Source organism: Lepisosteus platostomus, chromosome 2, assembly GCF_059453375.1.
Source record: "Lepisosteus platostomus isolate fLepPlt1 chromosome 2, fLepPlt1.hap1, whole genome shotgun sequence".
In the NCBI taxonomy this organism is placed as follows: Eukaryota; Metazoa; Chordata; class Actinopteri; order Semionotiformes; family Lepisosteidae; genus Lepisosteus; species Lepisosteus platostomus.
In genome coordinates this window covers 15,762,613-15,788,339 of record NC_142612.1, presented here as the reverse complement: position 1 = coordinate 15,788,339, position 25,727 = coordinate 15,762,613, and the positions used below count along the sequence as shown (strand labels likewise).

Below are 25,727 nucleotides of genomic sequence, written 5' to 3'. Positions count from 1 at the left end.
ATTTTAATGGTAAAAAAAGGCAGTAGTACCTGTAGGAATAATAGTAATAGAACTGTAAAGCACATTGCAGTTCTGTTTTCTTTCCTTACACCTCTAATGTAAGTTGGACATATTATGGTAATGAAGTTAAATCTGTGTTAAAAAAGTCCTACAAACTTAACGAAGTACACAAACATTAACACACCAGTTGTGTAATCTTGATTGCTTTCTGCAAATATTCAAAAAGAAAAGAGACAAAGAACACACAACCAGGAGTAATGACAAAACTGAGACCTTTTAGAAGTTTGTTATTTTTGGTCATTTTTGCTAAACAGATGGTATTGTGGATCAACACAATATTGTGCCATCTGGGAAGAAACTGCCAGGGCAGACGTTTGAGGTTTTTAGGTTGTTAGCAGGTCTGATTTTTTCCTTCTCCTCGGGCAAGCTTTGGGCAGATTGCCCGATTTAGTCCTTAGTATAACTGTAGAGAACTGGAAACACCAAACACACTTCCAAAAAAAAGTGAAATGTGTTTTTGCAACTCATCGAGTTTCTTAGAAGATGTGGCTGCAAAAGCGAATGACTCATCTCTGTAATAAATCGCCATATTTGTGCTTGCCATGTCTAAAAACAAATTAAACCAAAAAGCCTTGTTTAATAATGCACTGCAGTTTATTTGATAAATTCAGTAACGATGAATGGCAGAATATATGTGTTGTGCCATTCTTAGTATTGTAATTAAACAATTTAATAATTCATTGCATTTAATAATTATGAAAAGTACTGTATTCCAAAATCGACTATTACCTCAAGTCAAGATCAAGTAAGACTACTTTTTCCCCATATCAGAAATGTGTGTTTTAATTCAATGTACTGAAAACCCGAATGATCAACTTTCATGTAACTTCATTTTTACTTTCTCAATTATCTGTCTGTTGATTAATTCATACTTTTCTACTGTATATATCCTTGCTTTTAAACTTCTGAAAGTTGTATATTCAAACCTTCAATTTGAAGTCCTTCATGTTTATTTGTTTTTTTAATACAAATTTCTTATCACTAATAATTGTTTACATTTATTATACTCAGTGATTTTGAATTATTTTTCACAGTCTGAATTCCAACGTTTTTTTTCACTGTTTGTGTGGGCTGTAAGAGGACTCCTAGGTGGATTATAAGATTTGAATTTCTCTTTTCTCCAAAACACAAAGAATTTAACAGAAAAATATGCGTACAAACTTTCATACAGCTGTTACTTGTTTAACTGCTTTAATCATTTTAAGATACAGTATGTCTTCTTTTAAGTTTTTAGCAATAAGCAAGCATCCATAGATGTTAGTAATTGCAGAAGTAGTAGGAGTTGAATCTCTTATATCATTAATTTGGTCAGAGACAGATTTTTTCACATTAAAGGTGTTTCAAATAGAGACGTCTTGTTTTGAACCAACGCTTGTCAGTCTTTTCAGTAGTTCAAGTGGGTAGCTGCGTCAGCATGTGTAGGTTGCAAAGGAACAAGAAGGCTCCACGGCTGAAACTTTGTTTCTTTTCGTCTCTTTTCAGCATGGAATAAACCTTTACTTATTCTTTTGCAGACTACTCAGTAGTTCTGATCCTTGTTGTTTACTTTGTTCTGCTATAGTGTAACAGTCTAAAGATGCAAAACAGTGCCCTCTTGTGGTGAAGACTAATTTGTCTTGAAGGAACTGAAACGGATGCCAATTTTAAAGTGTGATGTTTCAGATAAGAAATAATAAACCAGTGGGTAACTGTCTCCTGAAATGTCATGCTAGGTGAACCAGTGTCATGAAATGTGCTTTAAATTAAATACAGTTTATTTTTATTAATTATTGTTTTCATCAGGATTCATTTGCAATTAAGCAAGCAATATGAAGCACCAGGAAATCAGAGAAAATGGATGTCAGTTTCAGAAAATGTGGTTCTTTAACCAAAATTAATTATCCAGTGTGATGACAGAAGTTTATGACAATGTTCAGCTGAGTGGCGAGTTCAACTTAAATTTCCACCAGCTGAATTAAGGGGGAACTTTAGGGAGCTCAGATTGCACAAGTCCAGTGTGGGATTTAGTCATGGCTTCAGGTTTACTGCTCCAGCTCTTTTGAACAGTGCCGTGGGATCTGTAATGCCAAGTGGTCAGGATCTCGGTATAATATTTCAGCCAGAGACAACATCTCCTATAGCACTGATTTGACTTCATTGATTTGGAAATTCTGGTCCAGAGGTATAGGGTTAGGGCTACAGTCTACATATACAACTTTCAGCAGCAACCTGGGTTTTCCTGGATGTCTCCCATGCCAGTGCTATCCCGGCTTAGTCTTGCTGTGCTTCTGACATCTTATTGGTTCAGATTACAAGGTGGCAATGCTGCTGTCGTGTAGTGTGTGTAGCTGGAAGATAGGTCTATATGCAGTGAATGCCTGAAGCACTTGAACCATGCTCTTACATTGTCAAATGTCAAATACGTCTGATGTCGGATTATATTGTCAATGGTGACTTACCTCACCATTGCTGAGCTCTGCCCCATACAGGGGGTCAAATCGTGTTGCTGTACGTGTGTAGGACACATACTGGTGGCTACATTGGTCTGTGTGTATTCAAGTGCCCAGTGACACAGCTCTATTCAGCTTGACATGACCATTTATTTACATGCTTGCATCTTAGAGCAGCTGGCTCTCAGCTCTTGGATCCTGGTACTGACTCCGCACCAGGGAGTCTTCTGTGTGGAGATTGTATGTTTCTGGAAACATGTTTGCAACGGTCCTCTCCTGTTGCTCTGGCCTCTTGCCCCCTGACTTGGTTGAGTGCTGTGCCTGAGCTGCACTTGTGCGCGTGTGAATGGATGTATTATTCGGTACATTTCGCAATGGAGAGACAGTGGTGGTTATCCGTGTTTTTCCATATATTCCGTCAGTCACATTAGAAAAAATTTTGTTTTCACAATGTTCTGCAGGCACAAGTGCCTTTATCTTTTGAATGCTTGTTGAACCCTTTCTCATTTAATTTTGTAGATATTTTAAACTTACAGTTTTTCTTCTCACCGATACAAAACTGGCAGTTCTTTCCTTTGTCTTCTCTAGGATGACTACATGAGGAGAAGAGAGTGGTCTGGCTTGATATGGACCCAGCCCTCAACTGCAGTGACGTATGTGACTCCAGAGACTGCTCCATCGGCCCAGACATTGATGCACAAGAGGGCTGGGAAGTCCTCAACAGGCTATGTGGCATTACTGCAGTGAGTATGGTATTCTGTTAAGGAAGAAACTGAAATATTGTTTTCTAAGGGGAAGGCAACCCAGGCATGGTGCAGTATTTCTGTCAGATAGTGACGTGAGGATAAAGGAGAATAAAGTGTACTAAGAGGCAGTAAAGAGTTTAGGATGTAGTGCATCTTTCAAAACGATGAATGAAAACAGTTCCGAAGACATCCTATTCATCATCCTACTCTTTGTTTATACAGTACAACTAACATTATTCACTTCATCATAACTTCTGAAGAGAAAGCAGGGAACGTGGAGGCTTAGGTAAAAACAGACATCTAAAAGGAAGACACTGCTATTGTATGTGTACCGTACCTCTTTAAAATCAAATTAAACCGAGGACGTAGAACTGCAGTACAGTAGGTGGGAGAAAATGCTCAATTATTCCACCCTCTCCTGCAGAAAACTCACAAAACTGTGTGCCTTTGGTTTCTTGTTCTGCCTCATTCCGCTTTCCTTTCCATTAGAAATCCTTGCTTCCAGTGTGTCCCTGCAAAAACCTAGGTATTCCTTTTCAATGACTGAGAATCCCCTGAGAGTGTCTGTGTGCATATACATGGATAAGGAATGGATCATTTAACTGGAATTCATCTCGGCTGAAAATGTGAACTTGGCAACAGCTCTTTTTTCTGAAATTTAATACTGAGGTATTTGCAATTGGAGGCACAGAAGTGCAGTGGTGGTCATTGTTGCCTTGCAGCCTTGCAGCGCCGGGGCCCTAGGTTCATGTCTGGACCTGCGGCGCTATCGGCGTGGTGTACAGTATGTTCTGTCTGCGTTCATGTGTGTTTCCTCCAGGTGCTGCGGTTTTCTCCCATACCCCAAAGACCTATGGGTAGGTGAATTGGCTTCTAGGAAGATTGGCCCCTGCATGCCTGAATTGGATGAAGAAGTTAGCAAATGGCTGGATATTTGCAATTTTTCTGCAAGGTTCTTAGTTCTGAAAGGTGTTATAAGGAACTGAGCTCTTATTTCTTCAAAGCTATCTTTTTTCTGGTTGTATTGTGCAATGCGTAGACAGTTGTGTCTCATTTTCTTTGTTCTGCCTGGACAATATTCTGTGAAGTGTTGTTGCATAAGGATGGAGTGTACCACTCTAGATATTCTTATTTGAATTCTTTAAGGTTTGTTAGCAGCAGTAACTAAGCTGTGTTTGACAGTTTGGAAAGAAACTGGATTCAGACTATAGTGTTCATCCAACACTGGGAATGTTCACTCTGAACTGCATGGTTTTACTGTATGTCAAATCCATTTCTTACTTGAGGCCTTGAGGAACATTCTGTTGCTGAGACTGTCTAAGTGGACAATGTCAGAAAGTATTCCAAATGAAGAATTCAAATAAGTAACTTGGAAAATTTAGTTAGTTAATTTAGCTAGTTTATATCCCCACCAGTTCTTATCAGAACTCACAACTGCAGTCTGTACACAAAACGTTAAAGGGTTGTACCTAAACATCCTGATTGAAATCAAGCTTGAAAATGGCAAAATCTGTTCCACTGTATGATTTGTTTATGTTTACCCAGAGCACAAGAATGCAAATACATCTATAGCTCTTACAGGTATTGTACATAAAAAGTGTGATATTAGTGTAAGGGCTTGCATCCTGTAGTGACACATCAGGTGAGACCATCTGTATGTTCAAATGGGCTTTTCAAGCTTCACAAGTAGGGATGTTCCACAGTAATGACTTGCATGCTGTGGAAAGTGCCTGCAGGAAAGGTGGTATAAGAAGACAGGAGTTGAACAGCCATGTCTTAGATCTGTACAACCTGCTCTTTAACCCATTTCCAAGTGTCTTGACTTGTAAAGCACACATAATGCAAAATGCAAATCCATGTGCTGAATAGATTGTTATTTTTAATGATTATTAAAAGTCTGACAAAATATTCACCTGTATATTTTTTACAAACATAATTTGTTCTTAGAAACCCTTTTTAAATACAGAAAAAAACATTTCCAATTCCTTATGGGGAATAATTACAAATTGTCACCCCTACCTTTACTATTTTTTACCAAGAAATGACAAAAGAAACAATAATAACTAGCATTTATACTGTGGTTTGCGTTTTTAGTAATAAATAACACCGCTTACCTAGTTAGACATCATTAATTATACTTAAGTGCATTACAGTTCTGTACAGTACAGGAACCACTTCATTTGCTTTTTGTGTAATTACACACACTACCCACAATTTTCAATTTCACGTCACCTTTAAGGATCATGATAAAGTCTAAACCACAATAATTCTTATAAAAAGTAAGAGTGCACACAGTAGTGAACAATGCACGAGGCAAGACGTAGTGCACTATATCACGCATGTCTCCCGTGCCACTCCGTAGGTTCTGTGCCAGTTCTCACCCATACTAGTCACTAGTTAGTGGGGTGTGATACTTGTTAGTGGGATGTGATACTAGTTAGTAGGGTGTGCTGCAAACACTCAATATGAGATGAGTTGTATGACACCTTCCACTTCACTCTCTACATTTAGCAGCGGTTTTGAAATTTTTCTTTGTATCAATTCTTTGTGGTTTGGAAATTGGCTTTTGTTATTCGAAATGTGGGTAACAATTGACATAGTATCGTCATAGTATCAAAAAAATGTTCTAAAAAGAGCCTGTATAAAAAGAGGTACAGGTGTACTGATTTATCTAAGAAACAAATGTTAATTATAGAAAACTTTCATGATCATACAAGTTCATCCATCCAATTTCTAACTGCTTTATCCAACTGAGGTTCGCATGGGAGCTGGAGCCTATCCTGGCAAGCAACAGGCACAAGGCAGGATACACTTTGGATGAGATGCCAGTCCATTTTGGTGCACACATACTATAGATACAAACACAGACACGCTCACACCAGGGCCATCTTACCAGAAGCCAATTAACCTACTTTCTTAGATGCTCTTTAAATAAAATTATTCCTTCTTGTGCATCTTATTTCATCGGTCTCCCTCACGTAGTGTCAGCTTTATGGTTTCTCTCCTGTAGAGGAGCTCATTTCCCGAGACCACAATATCTCCAGTCCTCTGCGCTGTGATGTGGACGTTGCTGTCTGGTGGCATTCTGCTGTCTGCGTTCTTCCTGGTCTTCACGATACGCTTCAAGAGGAACAGGTACCTGAATCAGCCCCTCTTCCCTTCAGCAGCTGGGGATAACCAGCATGATAGCCAGCGCTGCTGAAAGATTTCCCCTCCGCTACTTTGCAAATGAAAGCCAACTGCAGATATCTGGTGCCAATTACCACATTAATTCATTGAGACCTTTATTTCAAAGGCAGTAAAAGTAAGAATGAGATTTATTTAGAGACAGAAAAGCTAATGGAAAGTTTTTTTTACAGTTTTTTTTCCTTCCTTTGGGGAAACAGTGTCATAAAGGACTATAAAAATGGAAGGATAATTTCTTTGTGTTTTTGAAGCTTTGTCTGTACAGGGTTTTGATGTGTTTTTGCTATTTTACACAAACAAGAACATTAGAGCGCTGAGCTTCAGTGTTGGAAATATGGACAAGTAGTGTTTCCAAAATACCAAAGAACAACACCAATCACATGTGAAGATAAACGTACTGCATTGAGCTCATATGTCGGAATTTGATATTTGAAATGTAGCATTATGTTAAGAGTCAAGTTGGTTAGTCAGTACTTTATACCCTTATAATATAGAGTGGCGCTTTTCTTCAGATTCTAACACCAGTGCTCTCGTTCAGGATTGTGAAGATGTCCAGCCCCAATCTCAATGTGCTGACCTTATTTGGGAGTGTGCTGACTTATAGCAGTGGCGTCTTGTTTGGTATTGAGGAGAAGACACTGCTGTCTGGAGCCGCTGTGAAAACACTGTTGCAGGTACGAGCCCATAACCCACTGTCCTGTGGTAGAAAGGACACACAAAGATCATGTTCCCCACCCCCTCCGGATCTTGCATTATGTATGACATGTATACTTTAAGAAATTTGTTTAAGAAAGCAAATTCATCCGTGCTGATTTTTTTAATATACGTTTGACTCAGATAAAAAGACTTCGGGCCCTTAAAAGCCATGGAGTCTTGTTCCTTAAATACTGTATCTTCTTCCTTTGTCAGTGTTCAAGCTTTCTGTTGGAAGTTAGGTGTTGTTGTTTTTTTGTTTGCTAGTGGTGGGTTGCTGTAACATCACTTGTGTAGTGTTCTTTCTCCTTAATAAGACAATTTGAGGTGACCATACCAGGACATTCATTGGCCTAGTTAAATTATTTATGGAAAATGCCACTCCAAAGAGAAGCTTTAGTAGTGAATAGAATATGTAAATGAATGAGGAAAGTGAGATTTTAAGTCACAATATTACAGTTCTTTCAAGAAAGTAGCTGAGTTGCTACAGTAGTTTAACACTACAGCTTGAATAAAATAAAATAATTTGATTCTTTGCATTATAACATCTTCCCTGACTGAGACCTGCCTTCTGAAAAAGCAGCTATCTGTAAGTTTTCTGTAGCTGAAAACAATTAAAAAGATCTAATTTAACATTTAAATAATACAAAATTTAGATTATGTATAATAATAGTTTCCACACTTATATTGGTGCAGAATTCACTAATATGAGGGACGAACAGAGTGATCTGACAGATGACATCTGCCTGTTGAGTCTGGAAGAAGATTGAATGCTATCCAGTTGAACTCAATACCCTCTCAGTCCTGATTGATATAACAGTGTTGAGAAAAAGGTTCTGTTTATAAAATCCAGATCATCACTGAGTCAAAAGCAGAAATTGAGTTTGCCCTGGATGATTTCCAAGGACTGCTTAATTTTAAAAGGATATTCTTCACAAAAGAATATTCTTCATCAAATATATAGTCTAGATGCCTTTATCTTGAGAAAGATATTTAATTCAGGTGTTTATTTCCAATCTGCTTTCTGTCTCCTTACATCAGCTCATATTAGGATACAGATAGATGGACAGCACTGTATATACACAGTAATGGAAGAGGTCTGTGTCTGAGAGGTAAAAGGAGTACAATTTCTTTGCTGGAATAAATTAAATCCAGCTAAAATCAAAATCAAACACTTGAATTGGAAACACGATTTTTTAAACAGTAGCCATCATCAAATATAATTTGATTACTTATAATCATAAGTAATGTGATTTTTTGCCTTGTTCACAAAGCTGAACAGCCTGGACTAAAATAATGGCTTAACCTCTGTTTCATTCAATCTTTTGCCATTGCAGTGCTACCACAGTGTCTCTGATTCCTCTGTGACTCGAGTGTGTGTCTCAGCAGGTCTGTGCTGCTCTGATTCCTCTGTGACTCGAGTGTGTGTCTCAGTAGGTCTGTGCTGCTCTGATTCCCTGTGACTCGAGTGTGTGTCTCAGTAGGTCTGTGCTGCTCTGATTCCCTGTGACTCGAGTGTGTGTCTTAGTAGGGCTGTGCTCCTCTGATTCCCATGACACATACTGTATAGCAACAGATTGAGTGGATACTCTGCTTGTGAGATAAAACTACTGTACACGGGGTCATTTTTCTACATTTAATACCTTTTCTATTCATTCTCTAATTTCAGTTACAGTAGTGCTATGCTATATACTATCAATTCCATTTATCATATTGACCAAGGTTAATTATAAGTCATCTGAATGTTCAAAAAGTTATTTCCTTTCTGTAATTGCACTCAGTTGGTCATAGGTGAAAATACAGATTTCTCATCCCACTAGGAGCGTGTGTTTTCACTGCTGGATAGAGGTAGTTACTTGCTCTCTTTGTTATATTTGTTTATCGTGGCTATATTTGTTGTATTTGTTTTGGCTGACACTTGATTAGTGATTAGTTATGCCCACTTGTACACCTGGATGTTTTATTGAAGCAGTCTGAGTGAAGTAGCTTCACTATCTATCTTGGATCATGACAATGATTTTTTTTACCTCTAAACTGCTCACGGGGAAAGTTGATGTTTTAAATCTATTCTGTAATAATATTTGTTACTGGATTCCCCTATTGCACTTATCGTTGTGCAGTTCTTTGACTGACTGGCTTGAACACTTGAACTGTTCTCCTCTTCTCAGGCTTGAATGGCCAATTCTCATATTTTCTTTCTCTGAACTCAAATTAGTTTCTCCAAACTAAAAAAATAATCAATTATTATTTATCATTTTCTTTGTGTTTCAATGTTCTTGTTATTTATACAAAATGTCACACTGGAGCACAAAAGTGAAGAAATTCTAGATCAACTCAGCTCCGGTCTTCTCAATTGGACCCTGACTTAATTAAGCCATTTAATTTGAACTCCCAGATATTTTCAGCTCTGAAACCATTTTGAGATTTCATGTAAAAACTGTAATGATATATGGAACCTGAGCTGAAAAGGAGGTGAACACAATTTTTTAAAATTTGTATTGCATCGTTTCAAGCATTATTACTTATAATCAAGCATCGTTATGACTATTTCATTGCGCGGAAGTGCGAAGAGAAGTCCATTGAAGAAATATGAATGAACCTCAGCCCTTGTTCCTTTTCCACAGGCGCGGGTCTGGACCTTATGCATTGGGAGCTCACTAGTGTTTGGACCCATCTTAACCAAAACATGGCGGCTTTACAAAGTGTTTACCCAGCGTGTTCCAGACAAGAGGGTGGTACGTACAGTATGCTGCTACTTTTACAGTATGTGCGTCTTCAATGACTCAGTCAAGAAACTAACTGCCTAACCTGACTAATTATCCAGAAGCTGTAGGTTTTACCTGGGTCGCTTGGCACAGTATACAGTTACTGCCATGACAGTTACTTAAAAAATACAGGTGACACTACGCTTGACTACAGTGCAATCAAGCTTTCGTGGAGACCTGAAATTCTGTGTGACTTGGGCATAATTGATGTCTTATTTGTTGAGAAATAGCAAAACTGTATAAACTTTGTGAACCTAGTACTTTACTTCTTCTTTGTCTGTTGGGCATGGTCAAAGTGCCTTTTCTATGGAACTTGTAGAAATTAATTTATATGTTTTAAATTAATTAGATCACTTTATTGGCCAAATACAATTTCTTGTATTAGGAATGTCTTTTCGCATACCCCAACTTGCTCTTCATGAGACACACAGACAGGGAAAGAAGCTTGGGGTCAGAGCACAGGGTCAGCCATTTACAGTATACAGTATGGTGCCTCTGGAGCAGTTGGGGTTAATGGCCTTGCTCAGGGTTTCCTCTCCCAGCCGCGGGATACGAACCAGCAACCTTCCAGCCACAGGCGCAGATCCTTAGCCACAGAGCCACCACACTGCCTACGTTAAGGGGGTGATTGAAGATCTGTATTTAGTTTATTAGTAACCCTCTTTTGGGTCAATGTGTGTATTTTTCTAACTGAAGCATGTCCTGGAGACAGCCAGCATGAGACATGACTGTTAGTGCTGTTGTGTCACAACTTCTCCTGGGTCCTGGGTTCAATTCTCGACTGGGGCACCTCCTGTGTGGGGTTTGCACAGTCTCCCCATGTTTGTGTGGGTTATTCAAGTTCATGTGGGTTGGTCAAGTTTTTTCTGACAGTCCCAAGACAAGGTCAGTTAATTTCTCCAAAGTGTCACTGTACTGAAGTCTGCTTGTTTCTTTTCTCTTACTGCTTGTTCCTACACATGCATGTGGACTCACACTCTTCCCAGTCATATTTATTCTCTCAGAGCTGCCTGTTCCTGATAAGCACTGATGATTCAGCTTAGCAAGCTGTCCTTCTTTATAGATCTCAATCAGAAAAGCTTAGCTTCTTGAGAACTGAATGCCCGAACCTTGAACCGCTAGTTCATTTTGCTCATCTATCATTCTATTCACAATTTAATCTCAGTTAGCTTTCGGAATCTTCTGAAATCTGTTGTTGTTATTCTACATACTCATTTTTTAGCTTTCATTTTGTACTCATGCTGGAGTTTATTGTAATTTGATTGATTGTAATGTGTGCTTTAAATGAAAAGCTATGCATCTGAATTCCTTCATAGTGATCCATGAAGATCAGACCATTAACTGGAGAAGAAAACATTAACTATCCACAGCAGTTGATGCATAATTCCATTTGTATTTAGAAAATTGTGGCCATTTTTTTTATCCAGACCCCGATTTTTCTGGCTTATGGTGCATTGATCCCAATCACAAATAGAGAGCATACCTGAAGAATCTATAATCTATATTCGTATTCATGTTTGCAGTACTGAAATCACATACCATTGTTTGGAATGTGCTGCAAGTACTTCAAATATCCTAAATTCAAAGCTTTTAACTGGCCCCGTTATTGTGATCTTTAAATGACAAATAATTACAAATGACAATTGCCACAATAGGTAATAATTCAATTTTATTATTACATTCTCTTTAATCTTAATCTTAATCTTATTGAATCATTAATCTTATTGAGTATTTTTTCTAAGGAGTAAGATCAAGCTGGGTTGCGTGTGCAGAGAGCATTAATTCCACTCAGGCTGCAGGAGACCACTGTGGTTTAGTAGCCTGTTGCGATGCTGAGTTTTCAATCCGACTGGAGCACAAGTCACACAGTGAGATGAAGTGACAAAGCAGGTTAATGAGCCCAGCCAGGGCTTCAGAGGAGGAATTTAAGATGGAAACCAGACCAGGGAGCTACGACCTTAATTATTTAATCTGATAACTGCCCTGCTGTTGCAGTCTTGGTGCAATTTAGGTTTTTAGTTCATATTATGCCGGATTCCCAAATACCTCCTATAAGGGTCTAAGCGATTGAAAGGATTAGAATTCTTCTGAAGGTACTAACTTCAAATCTGTGAGACCTGGCAAAAACAATTGTAAAAATGACATGCAGGATTTTATTGGCTGCTAATGTGACTTGGCTTTCTTTTTGGCAAAACAATGGGAACATTTGTTTCATATCTGCAAGCACTGGATAGATTGCATAGCCCGCCTTCTACAAATAGTGCTTAAAATTCCTGCAGAGGTTTAAAAGGGAAAATAAAAAAAACACAGGAGGGGGAAGTTCAAACATTGAATCATGTTTAATGGGAGTGGAGGGTTGAACTGTGATAATCGGAAATGTTCTTGTTTGGTGCCGGTTCTGCTAGTCAATACAGTAATGCAAGCAATATCAAACGGCTGGATAAGAGGGATTGAGTTTACACCTTCTCTTAGCACAACTATTTTATGGAGGGTTATTAGAGTATTTACAACCTTGTTCTAAGAGCTACAACAAAGTCTTGCAAGGTGTTTCACAAAAAAGTATTCTATGGCCCATTTAAATAGGTGACCATGAAGGCAGCCATAACCAATCACATTAGTTTGGTTCTAGTATTCTAAAAAAACAGCAGCGAGTACCTTTGAAAGAAACCTATGCGCAGCTGATTCATATAGGAAATAAATGTGCAGCACAATTCACAAGCAGCTGTCCATAAATACCTGCTTAAGTATGCCATCTCTGGTTTTAAACTAAATGACTCTTTCCCTAAGAACAATAAATATAAGGAAATGTTTTTAAAAAAAGACTGAATACAGTATCAGAAGAGGCCTGAGGCAAGCAGAGGTAGCCCATCTAGCCCATTCATACCAGGTAGCCCAGTATACCATGTGGGCACAGAGGAAGTAAATCGCAAACTTCCAGTGAGAGAAAAGAAACCTCTGGGGGTCCCAGGGCCCAGTGACTGACCCCTCCAGTTACTATGATCCAGTGACTGATCCCTCCAGACAATAAGTTTGTGGTTTATGAATGATGATAAATCACAGATAATCTCTGCAACGTCTGAAGGGCTGGGATCCTGCTGTCCTGGCTCTTCTGGGTTTTCTTCTTGAGCACAGCAGCAAGGCTTTCCTTAGTAGAACTCTGCCATAGGCACTGTGGGCCTCCGAGAGCACATGTTCCTGACTACAGTGTGCACAGCTGTCCACTCAACCCTCCCATGCTTGTGTGACTCATGGTTTTGTTAAAAACCCTCTGTGAATGTAACCCTTCCATCTCTGGTCTTGAACTGATAGTGATTTCAACACCTGGGACGACTCACTACTGTACCTCTATGTGCATCTTTTTGTGCGTTTACTCTTGTTCATCTCAGCTTTGCCCAGAGCAGACAGATCTCAAATTAAGAATCCTTTGTTATTCTCTTTCAGATCATCAAAGATATCCAGCTCATGGGGCTGGTGACGGGACTGATGTTGGTAGATATCCTTGTTTTGACAGTGTGGGGTCTGATGGACCCAGTGCAATGTGTGAGATCCATCAGTGGTGTAGTGAAGGTGAGAGAATGTCAGGTTGTGCTTTGAAGAAATTGGGGGGGGGGGGGATAGTTATTATTTAGTCTTTAAAACCTGCATACAGTGTTGATAGGTGAAATAATTCAAATTGGACAGTTCTTTTTAGTTGATCTATTCATGATACAGACACCTGTATGATAAAAGCTGTGTTCTTTGAAGCAGTAGAAATTGGTGCAAATTCAAATGAGACCATGCAAAGATCATCTCTGTGGACAGAGGATTGGTTTGCATGTGTGTTTTAATATTAATAGAGAATTTTATTACTTCTGAAAAAAAAACTGTTGCATTTACAGGCAAAGCCCATGCAAATTTCCATGAATACTTTGCAAATGTGCTTGAATTCTGGAGCCATTTACCCTGAAAGTTAACAAAACATTGTCCCTTCAAGTTGTTGTCTAACTAAATGCTCAAAATATTTTCCAGAATTTTAACATCTTAATAGCAATGATATTATTATTAAAGTAGAGAAATGCTTGCATTTTTGTGTGCCATATTCACTGTCCCATGATGTCCCATGACCTATCATGATCCCAACCAACATAACACAGCTTGAGCAAACTTGTGTGTATAAAGTTCGCAAATACATACAGAAGACTCATTATTGCTGCCAAAGATACTTAAGTATTGACACAGGGGTGGATATTTATGCAAGCGATATATTTGAGTTTTTGTAGTTTTCTTTGCAGATTTTGATTAAAATTTCGTTTCTTTCACCCATACAATTGATCAATTTAAACATTTGTGTTTGGATATTAATAAAATATTCATTTAAAAAAATATGTATATTATTTTTCATTCAACAAAATAGAACATCAATGGAAGGGGGTGAACACATTTGCAAAGTACCAGAGTAGAGAATTAATTTGATAACAGATGTTTGCATATGTAACACATGATTGAAAAATGACAAGCATGTGATGCTGTTCGAGCTCTCAAATTATGATTATTATTTGAACGCAATGGCTTTTTTCAGTTATCTATTATTTTTAAAGGAAATTCCTACTTTTTGTATTTTTGCAGATGGCAGAAAAGAATGTTATTTACTCTCTCTCACAGACAGAATTGTGTTCTTCTCTCCATGCTGATGTTTGGATTATTCTTATTTCTGTACTGAAGGTAAATACACACCTGGATTGTTACACTATCACTGGAGTCAAGTATTTTGTTTTGACAATTATTGATTTCATAACACAGTTCTCAGAATTTCAAGATTGTCAAAGAAGTTCAAGGTTTACACTGTACTGTTTAATTTAGTCCTGACTGTTTCATTTAAACAATCCAATCACGTTTCACCTGCTTTCATTTCTTTTCGTGTTTTTAAATATTTTTTGATTATATGAAATATAAGTTGATTGCTCAAGATGAATGATTTTTTTGACGATAGAAGCCTTTAGTTTTGCACAGTAATAATAAAAAACATGGGTCCAACATCAAATGACTTAAATTAAGTAGGAGAAGTTATAATACATTACACAAAGCAGCAAAAGGTTACAAATAAGGAGATCATTCCCCACATCACTCTTGTCTAGCTGTTAAGTAGGTTTGTTTTTTTTTATGTCTGGGTAGTTGCCTTCACGTAATTAAAAAGCCAGACCGAATCTGACTTCACAAGTTAAGAAGGTTTTGAATGAGCAGTGTCTTGGGGTGATCAGGTTGCTGCTGGAGCACACCCACTGCGGATACTGTGCCCCACAAGGGGTGACACTTCTGTGGGGGTGGAGGGAGTTCCCTCCCACCTGGAAAGCACTTGGTCACAAAACCATAGGCTAGGGTTTTGTTTTCCAATTGGCTAGCTGTACAATCTTTTTTTACTCCTAATATTCCACTCTGGCCAGTGTAAATTAATTGCAGTAGATTCATTTTACCCATGATAGAAAATCAGAGCCAATATAAACAGATGCTGTGTAACAGGTTTTTCTTGGCAAACTAAAACTGCTAGTTGGACACTTCATCATCATCCTTCACAGCTCATGCTGCTTGCATATTGGTTTATTTAAATCCTGATCTTCTTTTAGCTGTGTAGTTCAATTTTGGTATCTTGTTTCCTTGTGTATCACTGGGCAGTAAACACACAACTGAAAATGGCTAAATACAAAAGTACAGCGCTGACTGTACTTCAGTCTTTAGATCAGTTATAACCTGGGAAAAGCCAAGGTTAAGCAGCACATCAAAAGCAATGAGGTTTACTGTTAAAGGTGCAACTCTAGGGGCTCCTGAGTACTACAGCCTGTAAGATGGTCACTCGAAGGGTAGGTTGTGGGTTTGAGTCTGGGTCGTAATACTAGCCCACTGTGCTGGGGATCCCCCTAAGTGGCACAATCTGAGCCAAACGCAGTAGCCTTGGGGGTGAGGTGGCTCTCTCAGCTCCCAGAAAAACAGTGATCCCTCCAATTTCCTAGAGATCCACAGCCTTGTGGGAATTGGAAACTGTGCAAGACTCTCCCCCAATCGGCGGTGATGCTCCTGTACATCTCTGCGGAGCGTGAAACATGTCCGAAGATGAACGGCTCGATGGGAGCTCGGGGTGTCAGAGAAGCCCATCTGCACGTCCTCGCTTTCTCTGGTGGGCACACAGGGAGTGTGGCTGTGAGCCCGGGTTAAGACACAACTGGCGATTCAAAATAATCTGTGATTCCAAATTCCTTTAAAGCAAAAAAAGTGCAACATTTGCAAAAGCTCACAACGCTGCAGAAAAGACAAATTTGTGATCATTGTCATTTGAAAAAGGAGGAAACTTTTTAAATAACAAACTACAATAGCAGTCTTCTAAAGTCTTCCTACAGGTCTTTAAAAATAACAAAGATGCCTTGATTTCCAAGCTAGCAGGAAGGCCTGAAACTCAAGCTATTGAAATGTTCATTAGACCTCAGGCTGCAAGATATAAGAATTCAAGAGTTCTGAAGTAGCTTAGTTGGAAAAGGCTCAGATTGAAGTAAATGATAGAAGCTGCCAGTTCAGATCAGAACAGTGTCTAACCAGCCTTTCTATGCAACCCTAAAGACCTGCTACACCAAGAGTCTGGTCCTCGAAATGGAGGACTTGAATGCTCTTCAGAGGCTACTGACAATACTGTATCAGGCTGACTATACACCCAGCTCTGTTGCAGCTAAATATCCTGTTACTTAATGGGCAAACATGAAATGTTCAAATTGATTTCGAATTTTCAATTCCTCACCTTTATGGTCAACTGAGTACTTAAAAAACAAATATGCTCTTCATAAACAATCTAATTTGTGGCACATAATTACAGTTTTACCTTTTTGGTCATTTCTGTTCTCACAGGGTTAAATGGTCTCCTGGCTCTGAAGAGCATGGTTTGGACTCTTAACTATACTGCAGCCAATCACAGGTCTTTTCCCCTCCTAGCTCATCACACTCAAGCAGAGCATGTCATGTCAAATGCTTTCCAGACAGAGTGTGGAGAAGGCGTTGAGTGGGTACTGAGTGATTAAACTGCAATCCCGCCCATTCCAGCTCTGTCCTTCTGGCAGAGGTCCTCGGAGGTGTCTCTTGTCACCTCCAGGGCCGTAGGAAGTGCAAACCTCACCATCCTGGAAGATGGGTGAAATCCTGGAATTGATTACGTGTTTAACAACCAAATGAACTAGACGGTCCAGATAGCCTCCTCTCCTTTGTAATCTTCTTGATGTTCCCGTAATAGTTATTGCAACCTGTTTACTTTCCAATTTGTGTGTTGTGAGGGTTTTTTAATTTCTGTTTATTGTGTCATCAGAAAATGATATTACACTTATTTTTGATATGTTATACTGTGCTTCAAACTGCAGTCTATTGGCCTACCTTTTGTAATGTATACTTTTATACTTTACTTTAATACTTTTTTGCAGGGGGCAAGCATTTCTCTTCCACTGAATAGCCAGCTGGCGGTGATGCCCACTCTGCGTTTCGCGAACAGCTCAGAATTTCCCTGTTCCTCATTTATTTTAGACAATTAGCTGTTTTGCTCATCATCATGAAAAATAGCAGTTCTTAACGAACGTCAGACAGTGATATATCCATGACACAAAGTTTGAGACACTTCCTGCGAAATGTGATTAGCTCATGAAAATCTATCATTCCGGCTGAAGCCCAGTTTCAGTGGTATTGTTTTTTTTTTTCAAGGTACTAGTTCCTTATCAAGCATCTTAAAGCGAAGTTGCTGAGTGGATTTTTCATGACAAACCAGTCCACACTTTAAACAATAGCAAAAGCAACAACTGAATACTGTATGCAAAGCCTGTCTATCAGCTTTAAAAAGATTAATGATTTTAAGTTAATTACAAAATGGCTGGGAAAGAGTTTACCTTGTGTCTAAAAGTAGTTTCCTAAAATAAAGATGCTAGTGCTGTTTAATCCTGTCACGTTAAAGCTTGCAAATTATTTGTTCCAATTATTTCCGATCAACAAAAAAAAACTACCCTCAGAGGCTCTCAGTTCTAAATACATGTCCGGAGAGAGTTTTTAAGGCAAAATATCACAGCTTTCTTCAGGGATTTTAATCTTCACAAGTAGGTCTGAATAATGAGGAAAATTTGGTGTTTCCAATTTTAAAAGGTTCCCTTATCATCATTATGAAATGTAAGTGAAAATGATTAATTAAAATGAGTTGTTTTGTAAATCCCTACTGTAAGTCTCTCATTAAAGCAGGGCTGTGCCTTCATGCAATGATAGCCCACAGTTGTGGAACAGCCTTTCACCCTGCTGCTGCAAACGTGTTTTGTAACTTGTTGCCTCTATTTTAATACCAAACCCATTCTGACTCATTCTACCTGGGTTATTACTTGCATGTTTCCCCAATGAAGATGTTTCAAAATCCAGTAATATGTATAAAGAAACAGTGGAATTTTAAAACAATTTCTGGTGTGTCTGAATGGACAGGGTAGCCTAGTTTTAAGGAAATGAACAAAAATTAACATATTTCCCAAGAAGAAACATTTAAATTATTGTCAGGCTGACTTTTACCACATTGCTCATGCTTGTATCTTTTTTTAATGGGGGTGACTTTAAAGACCACTGTTGCTGCTTATGTTACAAATCTCCCCTGGGACAAAACAGGCCTGGCAAATGCAAGACTGAGTGATTTTTGTTTTGTTTCTTAAACATCTCAAAGAGGGAAGCAGGTTTTAGCCCTTGTGTAAATGCTGGGTTTCATCCCCATTGCCTGTGTGTCACCCTGTGTTAATTTGTCCCACAGGGGAGTCTCCTTCTGTATGGGACGTACCTGGCAGGCTTAACCAGCAACGTCAGCTCCTCACCAGTGAACCAGTCCCTCACCATCATGGCAGGGGTCTTCCTCATCACTGTGTCCGCCGGAGCCACCATCCTCATCACCCGCCTCTTCCACTCCTGGCCAAACCTCATCTACAGCTTCACCTCTGGGGGCATCTTCCTCTGCACGGTCACCATCGACTGCCTAGTTTTCGTGCCTCAGGTGATGCTGGTTAATGCCTCGGCATGGCAGAGCACAACCGCCAGCTCTTGTTCAGGCTCCTTCTAGTGTTAGTCAAGTTCACTCTCTTACTCTCCAGCGTGATGCTGAACCATACAAACACCCGTTTTTCTTGGTGGGAGTCATTGTTCCCCTCCTCCTGCTGATAGCAAATTTGATCACAAACGTCTCCCGTCTGTTCAGGTTGTTTGAACAGAGGAACATAGGAAAGTGTTTCAATGGCAACACTGGTAACTAAGGATCGTTTCTTATTGATCATAATGTTTCCCGTTTCCACCCCTTCCTAACAGTGAAGAATAGCTTGGAGACCTTGACTTTTATTGATTTCTGATTCAAAGAACCTGCTGTTGGAATTCACTTTGGGAGTTTTGCACTCATAAAGACGGGCCAGTCATCATTAATCATGTGGAGAACTAAGGCTGCCTGTTCTCAAGTGAAAAAATACCAGATTCAAAGCTAGGACAGTCTGGTGTTGTCTGTTCCTTGAAGAAGTGCATCTCAATTCCTAAATCACATCCCTGTGATTCATTTAGAAAGCACAAGTTGAAGATGAATTGTTCATCAAACACTAGACCCATTCTGACTCATTCTACCTGGGTTATTACTTGCATGTATCCCCAATTAAGATGTTTCAAAATCCAGTAATATGTATAAAGAAACAGTGGAATTTTAAAACAATTTGTTTGGAAGAGGGGATGTTGTGATGAGTTGAAACAGAAAACACTGGTTAGAGCGGTAATTAGTGTCTGGGGATCTGTGACGTCAACAAGACTTTCAGGACAGACCACATAAAAAGAGAGATGCTTTATGATTAAAAATGGTTTTGTAAATCACTGTGCCATCTACTAAAATGAAATGTGCACTGTGGTGTCTGTGGGGTGATTTCTTCATGAATCTGTTTCTGGTGTCTGAAGGTTGTCTCAACCCTAAACTTTTTAGAGTAGTTTTGTGAATATCCTTTAAAAAATGACATGATCAACATTTTTCTTTAGCCTCTTTAGCATTTTCTAGAGAAATAAAACTCATAAGAGAAAAGGTAAAGAATAAAGGAAATTGCAATTTTAGTAAAAAGGGAATTAGCATAATGGACTGTATCCAAAAGTATTGAGTGAGTGTGAATCTAGACCTGGGTTCAAGTGCATTTGAATATTTTAATATACATTTGCACTTGTTCTCAAATTAATTGCAAATGCTTACATGTGATCTCTCATCTATATCATGACAGGAAACTCGTTCCTGGTCTGTTGCAGTTCTGAAGGCTTTAAAAATAAACACATCCAAATTCCTTGGAGTTTAAGACAATGTTAAATAATATAATTAAGAACTGAGAGCTCTGTAGTCAAGGAATCAAGACATGAAAATCAGAAGAATATTCATCTCTGTGGGCTGGACACACATCAGAAGATTAACATTTAGATGTATTTTGATTTGTTTTTTATCTATAATATTTAAATGTTATTTAAATGCCTTTGAGCCAAATTCTGATGCACATATCAGTGTATTTACCTGCAGAAGTGCTCAGGTCGTGATGCAGCATTCCTCTCGCCATAATATTCTTCCACCTGGCAGTCCTCATAAAGCCACTGTCACCCTAACTCCAGCTCTCTCCTCAGCTGACACAGTGGAAGCAGTTTGAAGACGACCTTACCCAAACGCCAGCTCAGATGGCAAAATACTTCAGCAGTCCGAGCCGGAGCTTCCGGTCCTTGTACAGCGAGGAGGAAATTTACTACCTGCTGGGGGAGAACAGTTCAATGAAGAGGCTGCTCACTGAGGTAAGCAGCATGCAGTCAACACAAGCAGGTCAACACACCAGCACACTTTTTCTTTCTCTTCTGTTGTCCACTTTTGGAAATTCTGCTTCATCATGCTGAAAGGAAGCTGAAGATTAAGTAATTGAATTGTAACGGACACTTAGTAAGAAATTATGCAGCACTGGAAAATCTGTTATTAATTAAAAAAAAAGAACTTTAAATTCCGCAAAGTGAATATATTTTGCCTAGCTTTCATTTATCAATAACAGTGTCTGATGACAATTATTTGAGTATCTGTTTTTTTTTTCCTGTGGCATAATGTGGTCTGAACTGCATTATAAAGATTTTACAGCACATTAAAGTAACTAAAAATACACTGTAAAATAATTTAAAAATAATATCACAATTCCAAACATGTGTTGAGTTTAGACTAAAAAATAAGTATTGATGAAAAGCTGATGATTTACTGTTATATATGCTAGACTGCTGCAGAGAGATCAATACTGTACATACAGTAAACACACCTACCATTTGAAGTTACTAGGAAATTCCAGAACCTGTCAGAACTGTCGTTTTTCATGTGAAAGTCAAAAACAAAAATAATACAGACCATAGACCTCATTATAAGTAAGTGAGACTATGAGACATTTAATTTACTGATTTCCAGCTATACAGTAGGTGTTAATTCTTTTAATTTTATTACGTATGATGCTGTGAGTTTCTTTTCTGTTTTTCAGAAAAATGCTGTGATTGAGAGCTTACAAGAGCAAGTGAACAATGCTAAAGAAAAGCTTGTGAGGCTGATGTCAGCAAACAGTGCCAGTGAGGCCAGCGAGCTGAATTCCACTAACAAAATGAATTCAGCCTCTGCTGAAATGATCAATGTCAGACTGGAAGACTCTGGTCCAGGTGTGGAGCACATGGGGGTGATAACTGAACAGCTTCCTGTAGATAAAGATGACATTCTAGATGGTAAACGTGATTCAACAGAAAAAACTATTGTTTCGGATTCTGTTAACAGGATAGATTGTCCCCTAAATAATGACTGTGAAGTAAAACATGAAAGGCAAAGTCCCACCAGCTCCTGTGTGTTAGAAATGGAGGAGCAATATCAGGCTGTGCAGCTTGCAAACAACATGACAGAGAAAGAATCTCAGACACCCTGTGATTTGAACCCAGTTCGACTTGTTCAGTCCAGCACCAAGGCAATAGAAGCCCCTAGTTTTCTGAAGGATCAATCATCCGTCAATAAGCACAACTATGTCAGCAGTGAGAAACTGCAAGAGATTCTCCAGGATCTCAGCATTGATGCTGTGAGCTCCCTGAGGTCTCCAAGCCGGGTGAGAAAGGTGTCGGACCCCGTGTGTGATGAGTCTCCCTCCAGGACACAGTTTCAGCATTGCTTTCCAGGTATTTCACCTTACATCATGAGGAAGAGAAGACCACCTTTTCATAACTCCAGAGGTGGGCCTCCTCCTTACTATTTTCCAGGGTCTGAGCCCCCCTGTGCAAGGACTTTGGTGAGCAGTGACCTTCATCGAAATGACTCAAAAATTGATAACCGTAAAGATAGCTTACCGCCTCAAACCCCAGCTGTGCAGAATGTGCACCATCCCTTGCCCACAGGAGAGGAAGAGGAGGAACCAACTTCCTGCAGCTCAAAGCTGCTCCCACCCAGAGAGGCCAAACGCAGCCTCAGGGATGACTATTGCGACTTGTCCATAGGGCCGGGGTGTTCCCGTAAATGTGCTATTGCTCCTTTCTCAGCTCTCCACTCAAAACCTTTGCCCTCGGAAAGACAAGACTTCTGTGGAGACTGGCAGCAGTATGACTATTCAGACTCGGACTCGAGTAGCTCTGAAGAGAGTTATTGTTTCTACCACCGGCCTTACTGCGACGCCTGTTTCCGGGGACCCTATGAGTCCAGCGAGAGTAACACCTCCGAAACCTCAGAGAGTGAATATGGTGGGCTTCCCCATCCCTTGCGCCGAACGTCTCATCTGGTGGTCAATTTTAAGGAGGATTTAAAACCCACATTTGTCTGAGCACCTTTTCTGCTTGGCTTCTTCTGCGAGAGGGTGGAAAATACCTCTTGGGGGTTCTTTTGAGAAGCGATGGTGGAGCTTCGTTATCACTTACAACCTAATGACCCTCAGTTTCTTCCACTGATTGGCCTCGGGTTTCAGAACTTCATTCCTCTCTTGATTGAGTAATTAGGCAATTAAATTACCGTGAAAGATGGATAATTTTATCTATTAACAATTCTCTGTTTTAGGGGCACATTTAGAATCCATTTGTGCTTCATGTTATCCCAGGATATTGCACTGTCAGCTGCTGTAGTGTTCTTAATGGTTTAGGCAGCATCACATACAGAACAACAGGAACATTTTTATTAATCTGTTAATTAATAAACAGCAGTCATTGAACAGTAAGGAAGGCATTTTTTAAGCTGCCTATATGGTCACTGTTGCTTTGCATTTAAATTGATCTCCTTTCAAATTGTCCAATGACCAGTGATAAAGTGCAGTGAGTAATAATAATTTATCATGTGATCTTCAGACTGAAATGAAATAACAGCTTTCAATCTGGAAGCATTATAACTTCTTAACTGCAACATTTCAAAGCCTGCTTTTTATAAACAACATCTTGGAGATTTACTGATAATACCGCCTGCTCCATGACACTTTTTTTCTGAAGCATGGAACTTTAGAGGGATTTCTATTGGGAGACTTGTATTTTTATCCAGCAATTGCAAAGATTTGTTTTTCCTTTTAAGTTTGTAAGTCTGGAGTATGGGAATAAAATTATCCCACAGGCGCTGAGTTTGGGGGGGCAGACAGAAACACTACTTTGATCTTTCATCTTTAATTGTGGTGTGATGTTGAAATCATGAACCTAGCCCTGGCTATTCAATGAATCCCTCTTTAAATTGGAAAGAAAGACCTAACTGAATGGCATTATGTGATTATTTTTATGTATGCAGGTTTGTCTGTAGTAAAAGGATTTTATAGAATTACTCTAGGTTTCATATATTTCTAATAACGTATTTCTTAATTTATTGTCTGTTTTGATTTACTGAGTTGTTTTTCCATTATAAAATAGATTTTACATCATAATATATGGTAGCAAAACATTTGTTTTGTGTTCAAATGTTACTAAGTCTTTGTGAATAAAACCTTTGTTTCCTACAAGTTCAAGTTTATTGTCAAATGTACATGAAGTACAATTAAATACTTGCGTGTTCTCCTCATGTAGAAAATGACATGACAAAGGACATCACAATTGTTAAAGACAGGAACACGGTAGCAGCTATAATATTAAGTAGCATTCGAATAGCAGCAGAGTGCAAAATTCAAGGAGTTCGTGTTTAGTGAGGGTTGTAAGTGGGGCAGGAGGATTTAAGAGGTGGAGTTCAGGAGTCTTATGGCTGTGGAGTAAAAGCTTCCTTTGAACCTAGAGATCTAAGCATTTATACTCCTAACTCTTCTGTCCATAGGAAGAAGAGAGAAAAGTGCATTTCCAGGGTGTTTTTGATCCTTGATTATATTATTTGCCGTTCTGAGGCAGTACATGGTGAAGATGGTCTGGATGGAAGGGTGTTCTGTACCAGTGATGGCCTCGGCTGTCTCCACCATGTTCTGTAGTTTTTTACAGTCATGAGCTGAGTAATTGCCATACTAACCTGTAATGGATTCAGTGAGAATGCTTTCTATAGTGGATCTGTAGAAAGTTGTGTTTGTAAATGGAGATGTGAATACCCAGGAACTTGAAGGTGCTGACCATCTCCATTGCTGCGCCACGGATACAGATGTGACCTTCTCCCTGCTTCCTGAAATCAACAACCAGCTCCTTCGTTTTTCTGACGTCAAGTAAAAGGATGTTGTCCGGCCACCATACCAGCAGGTGCTCAACCTCTTTCCTGGACTCTGTTTCATCATTGTTTGTGATCAGACCTACAATGGTGGTGTCATCAACTAACTTCAAGATGAAGTTGGAGCTGTTTCTAGCCATACAGTCATGGGTGAACAAGGAGTAGAGCAAGGGACTAAGCACACAGTCCTGGGGGGCTCCTGTGTTGAGGATCAGCGTGCAGGAGATGTTGTTGCCTCCTCACTGATTGAAGTCTGCCCATCAGGAAGTCCAGGATCCAGTTACAGAGAGAAGTACTAAAGCCCAGGTCCAAGGTCTTGGTGACCATCTTGAATGGGATTATAGTATTAAATGCTGACCTATAATCTATGAATAGTAAACTGGCGTAGGTGTTTATATTGTTTAGATGAGCCAAAGCAGTGTGTATTGCGAGGGAGATGGCAACTGCTGTGGACCTATTATGTCTGTATCCAAACTGAAGTGGATCAAGATTGTCTGTGAAGCCAGAGTTAATATGTAACATTACTAACCTCTCAAACCACTTCATTATGATGGCTGTGAGTGCTACTGGGCAATAATCACTGATTCACATACCTTATTTTTCTTAGGTACTAGGATAATGGTGATCCTTTAAAAGTAGTCAGCAACAGCTGCATACATCCTGGATACAGCAGTAACATCCCCTTGGTGGGATCTTGAGTATCTGGAAAAGAAAGTAAATTAGAGCAGTGTATCCCAACAGTGAGATCAGGGACCCCTGCGTTTCCTTAGACCTGGTTGAGGGCACATTCCTACAAAACTTATGGTTGGGCTGATTTAAATTTCAAATTTCAAATTTATTTCAAATAATAAATACAAGTTTCAGTTTGTTTTGAGGCTTTATTGGGATTGATTGTTTATGGAAAAGGTGGAGAACCACAAAACCATGCTGAAACGTTTCTAAAGGTTTGGCCTTGTTAACCATGTTGCACTAGTGCAGGTGATATTTCCAGCTCCTTCAACACCACGGCCGGCAGCCAAACTCCCAATCAATGGCTCATCTAGCCACAACATGGTCTGCCAGGCTGTCAGTACTGCCAGCCCATAATTAAACTGCCTCATTAGCAGTGGGATATTTATTCCCCCTTTTCCGCCATTGCAGTGCTCAGTCTTAGACTTTACTCCGTGAGCGGCATTTGTTTCTTCTGTTTTTC

General features: G+C 39.3%; 1 protein-coding gene across 3 annotated transcripts in view; it reads left to right on the top strand.

Annotated features, from left to right (window-relative positions):
- gpr156 (G protein-coupled receptor 156) overlaps positions 1 to 23,855 on the top strand; it is a 44,254-nt gene extending 20,399 nt beyond the window's left edge. For all 3 annotated transcript variants that reach the window (XM_088600346.1, XM_088600335.1, XM_088600341.1), the window contains 9 exons: positions 3,078 to 3,232; positions 6,246 to 6,370; positions 6,960 to 7,095; positions 9,739 to 9,849; positions 13,321 to 13,446; positions 14,485 to 14,580; positions 18,656 to 18,892; positions 20,524 to 20,685; positions 21,402 to 23,855. In XM_088600346.1, coding sequence (XP_088456472.1) covers positions 3,116 to 3,232; positions 6,246 to 6,370; positions 6,960 to 7,095; positions 9,739 to 9,849; positions 13,321 to 13,446; positions 14,485 to 14,580; positions 18,656 to 18,892; positions 20,524 to 20,685; positions 21,402 to 22,709 — 2,418 coding nt within the window. In that variant the 5' untranslated portion in view covers positions 3,078 to 3,115 and the 3' untranslated portion in view covers positions 22,710 to 23,855. The remainder of the gene's footprint in view (positions 1 to 3,077; positions 3,233 to 6,245; positions 6,371 to 6,959; positions 7,096 to 9,738; positions 9,850 to 13,320; positions 13,447 to 14,484; positions 14,581 to 18,655; positions 18,893 to 20,523; positions 20,686 to 21,401) is intronic.
- The last annotated feature ends 1,872 nt before the right edge of the window (positions 23,856 to 25,727 follow it).